The following is a 15,823-nucleotide window of genomic DNA, read 5'->3' as shown; positions in this document are numbered from 1 at the left end:
GGCAGCCGTGTGACCAGGGGGTCAGTTTCCTTCTACAATGCCCTAAACAAAAAACTCCAAGAGTTTTATTCATTCCATCCCCACCCCTCCCACTCTGCCCTCCTAATTGCTTCAGCAATCAAGAGAAAGAAAAAGTAGAGAGTCTCTGCTCCAAGACATATCATAGAAGTTAAAGAGGGCAAGAAGAGTATCAGGGAAGAACAGGGATGTTCTCGACAAGCCAAGGGTAGGGGTGTCTAATGAGAGGGGAGGTTAATGTAATAAAACTTTAATTTTGTACAACACATAGTACAGTTTATAATTTGTTAAGCCTTACAAACTAGCAAATCCACAAAAATCCTACACCCCACCTATATAGCTCATTTACTGGCTGTATAAATACCCACAAGGCTATAAAACGCATGGCTCTCAGAGAAGCCAGAACAAAAAGATTAATTTAAAATGAATGAATATGTATAGTCAGAAAGCTTTATAAGAATGTCTCTCTCAATGATAGACTCTAATGTTCCCATTCTAAATATAGCACCTAATTCTTCACATCTGTTCGCAGAATGTAGAAAATGCAATTTAGATAAAGCCTAAAAGGAAACCAAGGGACTTATTAGAAGGGTACATCCTAATAATTGGGGAGGCATTCATTTTTGAAGATTGAAAAAGGCGAAATCACAAGCCAGAAATGATGTGGTTATATGTAGGACAAACATTAGAAGATATTTATTCTTACAAAGCAAATATGATTAGTATTCCAGTGTTTCTCTTCTCTCTTACTCTAATAACTTGACCCCAATACTGATGGTGAAGAGCAGGGAAGGCTCAAACAAGGATCCCCCCCGATATGCTACTTATCAACCAATGACATCATTGCTTGTTAGGACACCAAAGGCTGGCTGTAATGCCTCACAATAAAACCCTGTGGCTTTGGGCAGGCTCGAGCCACTTGCTGGCTTGTGGACCATTTTTGGGCAATTTTCCCAAGCACCCTTGAATATCCCAAAAGACACCCTGGTTGAAAAAGGCTGACATGGGAATAAATACATACACTCATGTGATTGGTCTCACTACATACTCCTGGGATCCCATCAACTTGATCACCATTTCTTGAATTACGGTAGATGAGAAAATGAAACACATATACAGTTGACATCAACATGGAGGCAGAGGACATGCCTATGGAACTTTTAAACGTGAGGGACATTGGGACTGGACCTGGGGAAGGATGTGTGGTAGAGATGGAAAACCACACATAACCTCATCCCATTCTACTGAATACTATTTGGGGACTTCTAGTTATATTTGCTTATATCTCACATCTGTATAAGTGTCAGATTTTAAAACCTGCAAAGCTATGAGCCTGAATGCAAAATGTTTAAACACTGTTTCCAGAACAAAGCGCATACACACACACACACACACACACACACACACACACACCAATGTGACCATTTCAGATGATATCAGCTAATGTAGCACATGCAGCGGCTGTTGTCATGGAAACAAATGACGTCACTCTCCTTACATTAGCAATGAGCACAGAAAAGTCATGCAAAGCAGACTGAAAAATATGAATGCACTGGTTTTTCTGCATTTGCTTATCTAGCTCGGTTCCGCTCCAAAAAGACACCAAAACTGCACTTGCTAAACAGAAAGCCAAAAAATCAATTACATTTCAAGGGGTGCTAATAAGTGATACGTAAATGAAGATTAAATATAATGTTTACACCATAAAGCTAACAAAATGTTCATTATATTCATATGAAATTGTTTAGATTTGCATGATTACTGTATTATTTGGAAGTTGGCTGACAAAACGGGCAAGCAGCCTGCAAGCAACAATGACAGAAAACAACGTAATGAAAGGCGTTTATTAAAAGGGTTTTTTTTTTCCTTTTTTAATATATATATTTTGTACAGGAAAGCAAGCACGTTTTAGAATCTTGGCAAGCCCCGTTTCAATAATATCCCATATGCATTAATTTAAAAAGAGGACTTTGAGCCTCAGGCCACTTTTTTTTTTTTTATATAATACCCCTACTTACTGGGAGGCGATGTCTGCACAGTTTGGATATGTATCCAGCGTTGTCCCGTTGACATTATTCTGTCAACAGATACCACTCGGCCCTACACTGCCATCTTACTTCTAATGTTATCGAGAAGCACGCTAGCTCTTCTAGGTTCAGCTGGTGGGGCCTTGTGATGCTTCTCTAGGCCCACTCCCCTCCTACTTGCTGAAAGGCTAAAAGCCTCCTGGGACATGTGACGTACATATCCCTGGTGGCCAGCAAGCACTACGAATGGAGGGGCAGGGTGGCAGGATTTGTAATAAAACAAAAAACAAAAAAAAAAACACAAACCCTGCCCTATTCCTATAGGAGGGGAGTCAACACAGAGAGTGAAGATCTGCTTTAAAAAGAAAAGTATGGGTTTACTTGCCTAGGTGGATGCAGCATGTCCCTCGCCACCTGTACACTGAGAGCCCAGTGATTGAACATCGCCAATGGCTCTGTTCTCACAGCTCCCCGAGCAGAGAGTTGCTGGCTATCAATCAGCAGCTCTCCACTCTGCTTCTCCACGCTCATTGGAGCACTTGGGTTGTGGAGGGGCAGGGAGCGACTGTCTCAGCCTCTCAGCAGCTCGCTGAGAGGCTAAAATGGGCATCAGTCCAGGCACCTGGCGGATCCAGACTTTGTCACAATGACACAGTGCCTGGACTGACTCCTATAACGTCAGCAGAGAGCGGAATTCAGTCCCCTCTCTGCTAAAAACGGATCACAGGAGTGGAAAACGAATTGCACTCCTGTGACCCAAAGAAGAAGCCCAGCCAAAATGAGCTTAGGCTGGACTTCTCCTTTGAGATGGAAATCTGCAAGGCCAACATGATGTTAAAATCAAAAGAAAAAAAATAAACACTGGAATAAATTTTATGGACTGAAAAACACTGATGAGAATAAAGCCAAGCGTAATAGCAATGTAGTATCACTAAAAAAAAAAAAAAAAAAAAAAAAAAACAGTGGCGTGGCAAAGTATGCAATTATATCAGTCTACATGCATTCGCAAACTCATCAATACTGTGATCTGCATAAAACAGAATAAAGATGGCTATATTGTCATTACAGGGTTTTTTTTTTTTTTTTACTGGAATTTCAAAAACTGTAAAGTCCTATATTGTTCTTTTATGCAAGGACATATATTGATAATATTCTACTTAATCTCGCATAGGAGACAGCTTAGCTGGCAGACCCATGTGCATATCTTTTTGTTCATAAAGCAGTCAATAATGTACTTTGAATGTGTAACATTATACAATCCATTATCATTTGTGATATACATTTGTAAGCCATGTTGATCAATGGGGGATTTCAGTATGCTATAACTTATCTGGAAGAAAAACAAAAATCATCCCCTTGTAGTGGGGTTGCTCTACAAGGGTTAAATGCATATTTATCCAGGGTACCAGAAACACATTCTCCTAACTGATCCCCTGCTCCCACAAGCTTAGTGCAAGGCTAGGACCTGTGCCCACATCCTCATCTACATTCCAGTGGTCACATTCCCTCTGACGTTATCAAGTACATTGCAGAGCCCTTAACCATGCAGTGCACAAGTCAGAAGCATGGGTGATCAACATTGCATTGCAAGGCTGACAGCAACAAGGATGACTCCCAAAGACAGAGGCATGAAGGGACTTGTAGCTCCAGCTGGAGGGCCAAAGGTTGATCACACATGAGTTAGAGCGTAGGGGAGAAGAGTGGCGACCGTGAGAGGGGGTGGAGTGTTTGCATCAGGTAGGTAAAATTACTTTTTCTGGTACCCTAGACACAGACAAGAATCCAATAATTTGGAAACTTTGTGGCGCATTGGCAGCTCTACTGCAAGGGAGGACGTTTGCTTTCCACAGGTAAAGAAACAGTCAAACAGCCTTTACTGTACTTGTCACACGTGTACACAAAATGTTAAAACCACTATTGTTTACAGTGTGTGCCTTTTGGAACGTTTTCCTTCACTTAAAGGCCAAGTCGTCTTTTCCAGAAAACAGTCTATGCCAGTGATGGCGAACCTTGGCACACCAGATGTTTTGGAACTACATTTCCCGAAATAGAATGTGAAAACGAATGTTGGGAGTGAATATTCAACAAATGTAATGCCTTAGCAAGAAAGTAGGATATGGCCTACAGGTACAACAATAAAATTAACATTTTCCATAGCTGAAGAGTTGTTTAATACCTACTGGGGCCCCCTTGACTACACAGACTATTTTTTTAAAAATGTGAGCCTTTAGTACCCTGGATACCCAACAGGAAGTGGGAGGAAACCTCTGCAAAATGGTTGTCACTGGAATAGGTGTCCCCACCGGAAGATCTTGTTCTGGTGTCAAATACTTTGTGTTTGCTATCCTTTTGTATCTCAGTAATAATGGTCACCAGCTCAATTATAGGTGGTATTACCTAGCTGGGACATAGAAAACCATAACAACTTTACAAAGGATTTATTCCTTAGGCCCCTTTCACACGGGGCAGATCCGCTCAGTGGAGTCCACCAGCCCATCGTGAGATTGCTCCGTTGATCTCTGCTGAGCCAGCGGATGACAGGTTTGTCTCTCCTCACTGAGCAGAGAGGGACCTGTCAAAGCCCCACTGATCTCTATGGGGAGATCGGATGAAAAGGACAGCATGTCCATTTTTATCAGCTCTCATCCAATCCAATAAGACGGATGGCAGACGTATTGCCATACGCCTGTCTTGAGCAGATCGGATGGCAGACGGGTGTCAGTGTACACATCTCCGCTGACATCCGCCTGCTGATAGGAGAAAAACAGACAGGTGGATCCAAGTGGGCTTATGGTGTGAAAGGGGCCTCATCAACTCTATCCCAACAAGAAAAAAAAACAAAAGAATGATTAAATCTAATGGTCAACGTGGCTGTCAACACAAGGTCAAAGCTACACAATAAAAACCAAGAGATAAAATAAATACTTACCTTTCCAGCACCCCACATGCATTGCAACACCATCGCTTTGTCCCAGCCCAGCCACTTCAGACATTTAAAAGGTGTTGTAAACACTTACATAGGCCCATTGAAGTGACAAGCCTCAGGCAATACAAAGACGAACTATGTAGGTTGTGCCTGTTTACCTGCAGCCCTCTCTTTTCTACAGCATTCTAAAAACACAGATAAATGCTTTCTCAGCTCCAGTAAGCAGTGGGCAGGGATCAGACACAACACACTGCACATTATAGAACAGGGAGCTAAGAAAAATCTGAAACCTAAGTGGAGGGAATGGACTCACCCCCGCTACACAATTTCACAGGGAAACATGCACAGCTGAGGATGTCCATCACCTGCTTTTGTTGGGGGGGGGGGGGGGTGTTAGGGCCATTTCCTGATAATTGTCTAGCAATTGTCAATTCAGATGTTTACAACCACTTTACTCAATACAGGTCGGTTTAATTCCTGCTCTCCCTGCCACACACTATGGCTTTTCCTGTTAGCATCTACTTTGTGTACTGTAGTACGAGGCAGCAAGCGGAACCAAAATGTGTGGCTGGAGAGTAAGTGTTACACACCTAGAATTTTGAGCATCTGGGGAGAAGCAAAGCAGTGGCGTTTCAACACACAGGAAAGGTATATTGCTACTTTGGACAGTGAGCCAACAGTACCATCAAAGTTTTTGGAGGGCTTTTTTTCAGATAGAGCAAGAGGTTACATGTAATTACCACAATACATTTAACTCCTTTCCAAAAAGAATTCCTGCTGTTATCCTTTAAAAAAGGAAGGTAAGAATCGGGCCTATCAATTTGGAGCAATGCAGTAAAGATTAGGATGTTGCTTCAGAAAGTTTTAAAATTAAAATTCCTCTTTCATTAAAAAAAGGAAAACATACTCGCTGGGTGCATTATTTGTAATTTAATGTTATAAAAAAATACCTTTCTTTGGACATTTAAAACTTTATCATAATCCTGTTTTAAGAGGAAATTGAAGATGGGCCCTTGGTTTGGAGTTGAGTAAAATTTATATTTGAAAAAAAAAAAAGAAATTGAAGATGGAATGTTTTGCTCAAAAATGTAATCCACTATCATTCCAAGAAAGAAAGAAAAAAAAAATCAAATATTAACCTGTCAATATACAGCATATTAACTCCTACATACATTATGTAATACAAGATGTTTACAAATGTCCTACCCATTCCAGTCTGTAGCCAGCAAGGATTTGCTTACATCTTGTTCCTAGAAATGTAATTTCCTGCTCACATTTTCCATGTTTGTTTTTTCCCCCCATTACAACAATTGGACTGGTCATGTGATTTTAGTAGGTACCTCCCAGGAAGGACTATAGCAATAATTGGAAGTGATTGCAATGCATTTGTCAGTATCTACAGGGAAGGATCTGGTAAGAGCCTGCAATGAAGTACGCAAAAAAGTCTTGCAATGTTGCATCAAACCTGACCAGAAGCATTGTTCTGTAAAACTAGTGGCAGTTATTGCTCCTGCTTGCCACCAGTAAACAGATGAGAAATTCAGAGATCTGTTGACACCCAAACAATGAGACTATTTGCCAAGAGTAGGGATGAGGAGGAGTGATTGTGACAGGAGAACGCACTGTAAACAAAACAATGACGGTTCAAACCATGCAGTCCAAAGACCACGGTTGCCTTTAATTTAAAAAAAAAAAAAAAAAAAAAAAAAGGTACAGCATACCATTTACTGATATACAGATGAGGCTGGTACATAGCTAGGGGAGCGCAGAAAGGTATACATTAAATAGAAAGAAAAAAAGGGGGTCTACATACAGCCCTATAAAGCTGAACTTTAGGTAGATATAAAAGACTAAGGCTGCATTCACACCTGAGTGTTATCATTTTCAGGCGGAAAGTCACGTGTTTTTGCCACGATTCTGTACAGGTCAAAAGGTCACTAATATAAAAAGCAGAAAAATGGCCAAATCTGCCCGAATTGAGCTACAAAAAATGTTCCAGAACTTTTTTGAGCTGTAGGTGACATGGAGCAGAGATGTGAACCATCTCCATAGAGAATTGATTTTTTTTTTCTCCTCCAGCGTTTTGGAGCTTCAGGCTACAAAACACTGAGGTGTGAATGGGGCCTTAGTAATGCAGCTATGTAAACATTAATACATCATGAAATCTATTGTTTAAATTCATACATACATAAGTTTGACCTGGTACCAGCCTCTTGCAGTCCCCTGTACATCAGAGCAAGACTGGAAGAGGAAGAAGTAGTAGAAGCCAACCCAGTTTATGTACTGATAAAAACCATGCTTATAGGAGGAGAAAGCAAAGTGAGATGGGCTTCTCTTTTTTTCGTTGTTGTGTAACAGGCTGGGACAGGTGCAGGATGGCCTGGGTTTAGAGGAAGTGGGTTTCATCATGATGCTGGCCATCAGACTGAACATCTACAATCAGAGAAAAAGTACCACGAGGGTAATCCCTGTACTGAATGCGTAAAACCTGGATTTTTATTTTTTTTTAACCTTTTTAATAGGCTGCTAATTTTTATCCTATTATTTTTAATGGAATTCTGTTTAAAAAAAGAAAAATAAATAAAAGTAGAAAAAAAGAAAACCATCATTACAATGCAAGCATTAGGTAAAAAAAAAAAAAAAAACACTAAATTGTTTATATACCAACCTACTGCAGGAGCATCATATTCATCCCCAAGAAGTATCTCTGGAGCAGAGTAAGCCAATGATCCGCAGCTTGTGGTCAGCTTTTTCCCAGGCTGAAACTTGTTGCTAAAGCCAAAATCAGTCAGTTTCACAAGGCCCTGTTTCTCAAAGAACACAACATTCTCTGGTTTGAGGTCCCTGTGCACCACATGTAACTTATGGCAGTATGATATCGCATGCACAATCTGAGCAAAGTATTTCTTGGCCAGATCCTCACTGAGGCCTTCCTCATGCTTCATTATGTAATCATACATATCGCCTCCATCACCAAGTTCTAAAATGAGATACAATTTGGTTTGTGTGTCAATCACTTCATACAGACGAACTATGTTGGGGTGTTGCACCAGTTTCATGCATCGGACTTCTTGAAAAAGATGCCCAGTAGCTAAAGAGTCTAATTTGGTCTTGTCGATGACTTTCACGGCTACTTTTTCACCTGTAAAGACGTGACGAGCAAGCTTGACAACTGCAAAATGTCCTCGGCCCAATGTCTTATCAAGATCATAAAGTCCAGCAATCTTCCCATCATATCCTCTCTTGAAACCAGCCATGCTGTTAAGGGCAGCTAGGTCCTCAGGTTGTAACCGTTAGATGACTTTCATAAAAGAATATCTGATGCCAACAAGGAATGCATTTTCACTGCCGCTAGGCACATCTGAATGAGAAAGAGAAAAAAAAATAAGTTACAGGAAAGCCAACACTAAATGCATGTTAAATCAGTAAAATTAGGAAGCCATGAAAACCAGTACTGCAATGGAAGGTTTACAAGCTAGTATTTGACATTAAGAATACATGCAACAACTATACCACATGGCTAAAAAATACAACTCTCACTTTTTGGACCCTAGGGAACACATACCATTTCATATCCTCCATTTTAGTTTTAGTGTTGTTACACACCTCCCAAATTTAGGAGAAAAATATACCTATAAAAAACACAAACTATATAGGCAAATGACACACCCCTGCTATGCTGCAGACCAGGAAAAATAAAAGCCCAATTGAAGCTTCAACAGAAAGTACAGAGAAACATTTACTAATAAGCCAAAAGTTCAAATGGACAAGCCAAAGATCAGCCATACACAGATTTCTCTTGTTCAGCCTGGAGTGCTGAATGAGAAAAATCAATTGATTCTTCCATTTTTGCTAAACAGCCGTGGCTGCCCGAATACCCAATCAGTAAGCATCTGATTGGACGCAGTTACTGTTCTACCATTACATTTTCCATTCGGCTCAATTGTGTATTGCTAGCGTTAGGATTTACTGCTCCCCGTACAGTAGTGTAAAAATTCCACACAGTCAGCTGGCCCAACACACCATTCCTGCTTTGTCCGCACTACATGAGCGCAATCAGCAACGGTGCCCAACATCTCTGATCATGAGGGCTGGGATTTTTATAACTGAAGTCTGTAGACAGACCATTTTTGCCACCCTCCAATATACACAGGACTTTTATTGGTATTGTTACGCACTTTGTTTTTAGGACATTGTGACCGTGGGGTTTATTTACTAAAGCTGGAGAACGCAAAATCAGGCTCACTTCTGCATAGAAACCAATCAGCTTCTAACCTCAGCTTGTTCAATTAAGCTTTGGTAATAAAACATGGAAGCTCATTGGTTTCTATCCAGAAACGAGACTGTTTTTGCACTCTTCAGCTTTAGTAAATAAACCCCATTGTGTAAATACATTTATAAGAAATATATTTCTGCATATGATAGGAAAAAAAAAAAAAAAAACACAGAGACCAAAAGGCCAATAACTATAAAAAAAAAAAAAAAAAAGTCAGTCTTTTTGCTTCCGTGGCCTATAGGCACAGTGCTACTAGATAAATTCAGACCTTTTGACCATTGATGCATAAAAGGCTTTGAGCATCTCTTCGTTAAAAATTAAAAAAACAACCGAAGGAGGATGTTCCACATTATCTACCAAATGGTGGCATCATATTCAGCAGTCAGAGCAACAGCAAAGGAGACAGCAACACCCACAAGTCCCTTGTCCCTGGGGCTTAGTCACCACTGAGATCTCTGCAAGCCTTGTGCCATCACCTAATAACTATGGATATTTATTTAAATTACACAATTATACCATGCAAATGCAACATTATTTTCTACTCATTTCACTTGGTAGGGGGAAGTATATTTAATTAACATCTGAATATTCATGTGATAAGAATAATTAGATACTTTTAATATGCCGAAAAACGAACGTCAACAAGAAAAGTAATTTCTCAAAACCCAGGTTGGGGAAAAAAAAAAAAAAAAAAAAAAACACACAGGACAAGACAATGCAGTTCATACAAATATGTTTTGGAGGGAGCTGGTCTCTTTATAAAAAACGTACAAATCTATACCAGCCATGAAGACTGTATTCTATTTTCATCAACGCTCGTCTGTTCTTCTATAATAAGCAGGTTTGGTCATTCAAGATGAGCTCCCATTATGCACGGATGTCCCATATTCTAGTAATAAAGTAATTATTGTTATGAATGCAAGTATTCATGGACATCTGCCGAAAAGAAGAAAAAATAAAAAAATAAAAAACAAACACACACACACACACACACACACACACACACACACACACACACACACTACGGTTGTGCTCATTTGACACAAAAAAGGGTTGTGCTAAAATAGTAATTTCTTTCTGCTTTCCTCATTCCTCCTAAACTGTTATAATCTTCGGAAAAAAAATCTCAATTTTAGTAGGTCAGTGTTTATTTTATTTTAGGACCAAAAGAAAAATTAAACACCACGAAAAAATAAAAAAATAAAAATAAAAAAATAAATAAATAGGGAGGTAATAGGTGTAACATTAGCTAAGGTTTCTACATGGTGCTGCTGTTTTGCTCTTTTTTTTTTTTCTATAGCCATAATGCCATTGAAGATCCCCCATGTTGGTATACAAGCCTAACGCGCTAATGAAGTTCCCCTATTGCTGGTGGTGTACTGACCGAACGCCAATTAATATTTCCCGTACTGGTTGTGCACAGGCCTAGTGCTAATAAAGAACTCTCCACGCTGGCACTAGCTGTGCACTGGGGCCTGATGCAAATAAAGATCTTCCATGCTAATGGATCACAGTTGCTGTATTAGGATTCATATTACTTAGCCATAGGAAAAGCAGGCTGAAGACTAAAAACAACATTCTTGCATCCAGTTATCTTTTATGCAATATTTAAAAAAAAACTGCTGCATATTTCCATAAAATAAGATCACTGAAAATTGAACTAATGTACGAATTTTAACTAGAAAACATGTATAAAAGTACAGCGTTTCCACCCCAGCGATTCCATAATGGAGTGAACCTTTGGAACCATGTGGGTTAACATTTGCTAGCTGCAGAACAGGGAGAATGTTTGCAGACTGCTGACACATAAAGGCAACTGACTTAAGAATTCATATCCTCCTGTTTAACTGCTATTTTTACATTTGCTTCATTCTTCAAGAGTCACTCTATCTGTGCCAAGAATGGGTGGACATCGAGCATTCACAGGAAGTCCTAATGTATATATTTAGTCATTTCAATTTGCGAATTATAAAAATGTACTATATACTTCAAAACCTATAAAAACAAAAACACTAAAAACAAAAACATACAAATCGAAACCTTAGCCACAACATTACATTATGCAATTATAAAACATGTCATGCAAAGTTTATCTTCAACATCCGTTCAGTTATTAAATTATACCCCAATTTATTAAAAGAATAAAAACTAGTATGAGATTAAAAAAAAAAAAAAAAAAAAAAAAGGAACCCAAAATACAGTCAGTCATACTGCACTGTATGGCTGCCCCATCGATCTGATGCCACAGCTATCCCCTGCCGGTGTCTTGTCAAATAACGTCCTCCATCGGATAGTGTCCGCTGTGTACTGCGCATGCAACACAGATTCCGAAAATTGCCAAGGATGAACGGCGCCTGCGCCGAGTCCAGGTTCTATCACCACTATCCAAGTGGACATAGAGTAGGAATAAAAAAAGAGCCGAGCGCAGCGAGGCCGAGCCCGAAGCGTGGCAAGCGAAGCTCGCCCACGAGGGGCCTTTTAATACTCACAACCCTATGTCCGCTTGGATGGTGGGGCTACCACCTCCACTCATGGCGCCGGCGCCGTTCAGCTTAAGAGATTTTCCGAAGCTTCGTCTGCTCCATACTGCGCATGCGCAGTACGGGGCGGACGCTATTTCATGGCCGGACACTATACGGCAGAACACCGGCTCTAGACTGAGAACTTGGCGATCAAAGACCACCGATTGCTCAGTTCTTGGCTCCACTCTGAAAACTGTTAGTCGTCAGCTCTGTGCTCTGCCCCTCTGGCACACACTTGAACGCTGGACTGTGAAGGGGGTAGGAGCAGCAGGCTCAGGCTCTCAGAGGCGTGCAGAGAGGCTAAGCAAGCTGCCAGTCAGGCATCTGGGTGGATACTGACATTATTGTTGGGATTCCTGCAGAGCCTGGACTGGCTCCGTGACTTCAGCCTACAGCGGATTTTTGTATTTGTTTTTTTTTTGTTTAAGTGAAAGAGAGTAAAACCACCACTTCCTCACCCCATTTATCCATATCAAATAGCTCAAGTAAAAGTAAAACATAATGATTATGTGCATAATGCAATAGTCAATATCAACCAATGCCATTAGAGAGAATCTGGAGCAGCTGTGCATGGCAACCCGAACAGCTTCTATCCTTCATTTTCAAAGCTTTAAGTGGAACAAAACATCCTATCCTTTACAGCCAAGAAAGCTGCCATCTTAGCTTCAGTTTGATCTGCAGTTGTCAGTGCTACACATGTGATCAATTATGACGCCAGCTATTTGATGTCTTGACAGTTTGGTTGAGAGCAGAAGCAACTGACAGTTATTCACGGCATGCCTTTAACAGTATTGGGAAGCAGTTAAAATCAATTCAGAGCTCAGTTACGCTTTACCTAAACAAGCTGAATTAAGAATTTGATTGAATACTAGGAACAGCTGGTTGCCAACCTTTCAGATCTCATGGACCAATATACCTCACAATTGTGATTTCTGCAGACCAACAACATAAATTGTAGATGCCTTATACACACACACACACACACACACACACACACCTCCGGATCTCTGTGCCTCAGACACCACACACACAATGCTTCAGGTCTGCTCCCCTCCCCCTGGACCACACTGCTGCCTTATACACACACACAATGCTCCGGATCTCCGCCGACTGCCCCGAACCCCGACCACACTGCTGCCTTTTACCCACAATGCTTTGGCTCTGCTCCCCTCCCCCTGGACCACACTGCTGCCTTATACACACACACAATGCTCCGGCTCTCCGCCGACTGCCCCGAACCCCGACCACACTGCTGCCTTTTACCCACAATGCTTTGGCTCTGCTCCCCTCCCCCTGGACCACACTGCTGCCTTATACACACACACACAATGCTCCGGCTCTCCGACGTGCCCCCCCCCCCCAACCACACTGCTGTCTTATACCCAAAATGCTCTAGTTCTGCCCCCTAACCCCCCCCCCCCACCCCCGACCACACTGCTGCCTTATACACACAATGCTCTGGCTCTGCGCCCTCCCCCTGGACCACACGGATGCTTTATGTACGCAATGCTCTGGCTCTCTGCCCCCTCGGACCGCACTGCTACTTTATGAACACATAAAATACTCCGGCTTTCGGTCCCCTGGACCACACTGCTGCGTTTCTCTGCACTAGAGTCAATCTGGTTCAGTTTAAGTAGATCTCCCCCAATGTGTGCATTAAGCATTTGGAATGTATTGTAAGCAACTTTTTTGAACCATTTTCATGCCATTCATGTATTGCATACATGAGCCCCCACCTTCAAATACATAATAATGAATAACAAACATTGGAGGCGACTAAGCAAAAAAAATCTATTGTGTTACACATTACATATCGCTGTGCATACTGGAGTCAGAGCACTCATTCTAGGCCCATTCTAGGCTTTAAACGATGACCTGTAGGGACTTTTAATGCATCACCCATGAAAAATTAAGGGTATCCAAGTTTGTTGCCATTTCACAGACGCACACAAATTTTAATTTTGACATGTTGGGTATAAAAAAAAAAAAAAAAAATGGAGATTAGTGTTTTTTTCTAATATTTTACGCCAATATAGTGCGACAAAAAAATTTGAACAACTAATATTTTATTCTGAAAGGTGTCTGCTTTCTACAAATATACGTTTTGGGAATGACTGAATGTGAGTGAATAGTTCAAAATCCCCCCCCCCCCATGTTGAATGGGGGAAGCGTTAAAACCTTGACAGGTCAAGGACAAAGAAAGAGGACATCTCCCCAAAGTGAGGGGGATATTCCTTTTGTACAGTTGTCTTCAGAACAGAAACCCACATTGCGAGACTGGCCCCCATCTCTCTTGCTCTGGTGACAACTTTTGGATTATCCCTTATTTTCTTTATCAGTGAAAATGGTCACCAAGACTAAACCAGAGGTGAACTCTAGTGGGGACACATACAGCAAAAAAAAAAAAAAAAACGTACAAGAAGGTTTTGCATTTACATACACTTTAAAGCAAGCCGCCAGTTTGGGAATGGTATACATAGGAAATGATGAATGTCAGAGCATACTGAAGATTAACAAAGCATTTAAAATTGCTGGTTTAAAGTGACCGTCCACAATGAAGCTGGAACAGGAGCTGAAGAATGCCTAATAGGTGTCAACAAAGCTGCTAAATGCTTGCTGTAAGCATGTCCATATCTACACTACTAAATGCATTCTCAATAACACCTCCTTATTGGACATGCCAGGTGTGTAGGTCCAGCAATCCATGAGCAGGAACTTCCCCATTAGAAACCAGTGGCAGAAAAAAAAAATAGCAATTGTACGTGTGTGTATTTTTCCATCCAACCTTTTAAAAATACCAGACAACATTATTGTACAACAACTAGGGGTCGACCAAATATATTCCGATATTCACTTTTTTTAAGCATCGGTAACAAACTTACCGATGTTGCCAATATAGTTTCAAAGGGTTGTACCGGGGTGATGGCATCACCCTGGTACAGTTCTTTACAGCAGACTGCCAGCTTTCTTGAAAAAAAAAAAAAAAATTGATGCGACTCATTAGCCGCTTGGCTGTTATTACAAGCCGATTTGGAAATTCATGGTAGCAACAGGTCTCCAAAAATTCGGGACAGGGCAACAAAAAGTTGGCAAAGTAAATGGTACTAACAGAGATGAGCTGGAAGAAGATTTTCCAACTAATAAGGTTAATTGGCAAGAAGTCCGTAACATGACTGGGTATAAATAAGCATCTTATGGATTCCCCCCCCCCCCCCGACGGATTTTGGCCCAAACTTGTCTTGCATACACATGGGCGCAAAAAGGTGTCGGAAAATCTGATCGTTCAGAGCGCGGTGACGTACAACGGGACTATAAAACGGGCCAGCAGCCAATAGCTTTGGTCTCATAGTTTACTCTGAGCATGCTTGACACTTTCTCCGTCGGAATTGTCTAAACACGATAGGAATTTAAACTAATCGGACTTTGTTGGAAAATTTTAGATCCTGCTCTCAAACTTTGTGTGTCGGAAATTCCGACAGAAAAAGTCAGATGGAGCCCACACACGATCGGATTTTCCAAAAAGATCCGATCGCACATTTGCAGTCGGAAAGTCCGACTGTGTGTACAAGGCAGAGTCAGTGTCTCAGAAGTAACGATGGGCAGAGGTTCGCCAACTTGTCAAAAGCCTGTGTTTATAAATTGGGCGGTGCGAACGTGTCGACGTCACCCCAGTCGTGTTCGTTCTTTTCAGACCAGGAAGGACGGGTTGGTCTCTGCGTTGGCGTGTGTCCGGCCGGTGCACGCCTCTGTTTTGAACCTGTTTTTAAAGTCTTTTATGTAAGTGTATACGTTCGTTTTTTGCAAATTAAAATCATTGGTTTTACACTATCTGGAGCCTATGTTTTTCCCTATGTGATACCACGTTGAGTTGGGAGTGACATTTGGAGCAACAGCCATAGCCCTATTGCGTGAAGGATTCGGGATCGCCTGTGGGGGAACCGTTACCCGGATATCCTTTGATTGTTTTTGCCTGTGGTGACCCTCTGTAACGGGGGGTCGCTTGGATCTGGTAAGGAGCCAATTCATTTATTCGGTGATGGGAAAAGCACATTAT

At 41.2% G+C, this 15,823-nt stretch overlaps 1 protein-coding gene across 3 annotated transcripts in view; it reads right to left on the bottom strand.

Moving 5' to 3' along the window:
* The window catches only part of SNRK (SNF related kinase), a 113,216-nt gene that overhangs the window by 54,007 nt on the left and 43,386 nt on the right, over positions 1-15,823 (bottom strand). For all 3 annotated transcript variants that reach the window (XM_077491477.1, XM_077491476.1, XM_077491478.1), the window contains one exon: positions 7,640-8,332. In XM_077491477.1, the coding sequence (XP_077347603.1) occupies positions 7,640-8,228 (589 nt within the window). In that variant the 5' untranslated portion in view covers positions 8,229-8,332. The remainder of the gene's footprint in view (positions 1-7,639; positions 8,333-15,823) is intronic.

Source organism: Lithobates pipiens, unplaced genomic scaffold, assembly GCF_037356315.1.
Source record: "Lithobates pipiens isolate NorthernLeopardFrog02 unplaced genomic scaffold, aLitPip1_a1.2 Scaffold_19, whole genome shotgun sequence".
NCBI lineage: Eukaryota > Metazoa > Chordata > Amphibia > Anura > Ranidae > Lithobates > Lithobates pipiens.
Note: the sequence above shows the minus strand (reverse complement) of the source record. Positions and strands in the feature narration are given on the sequence as shown.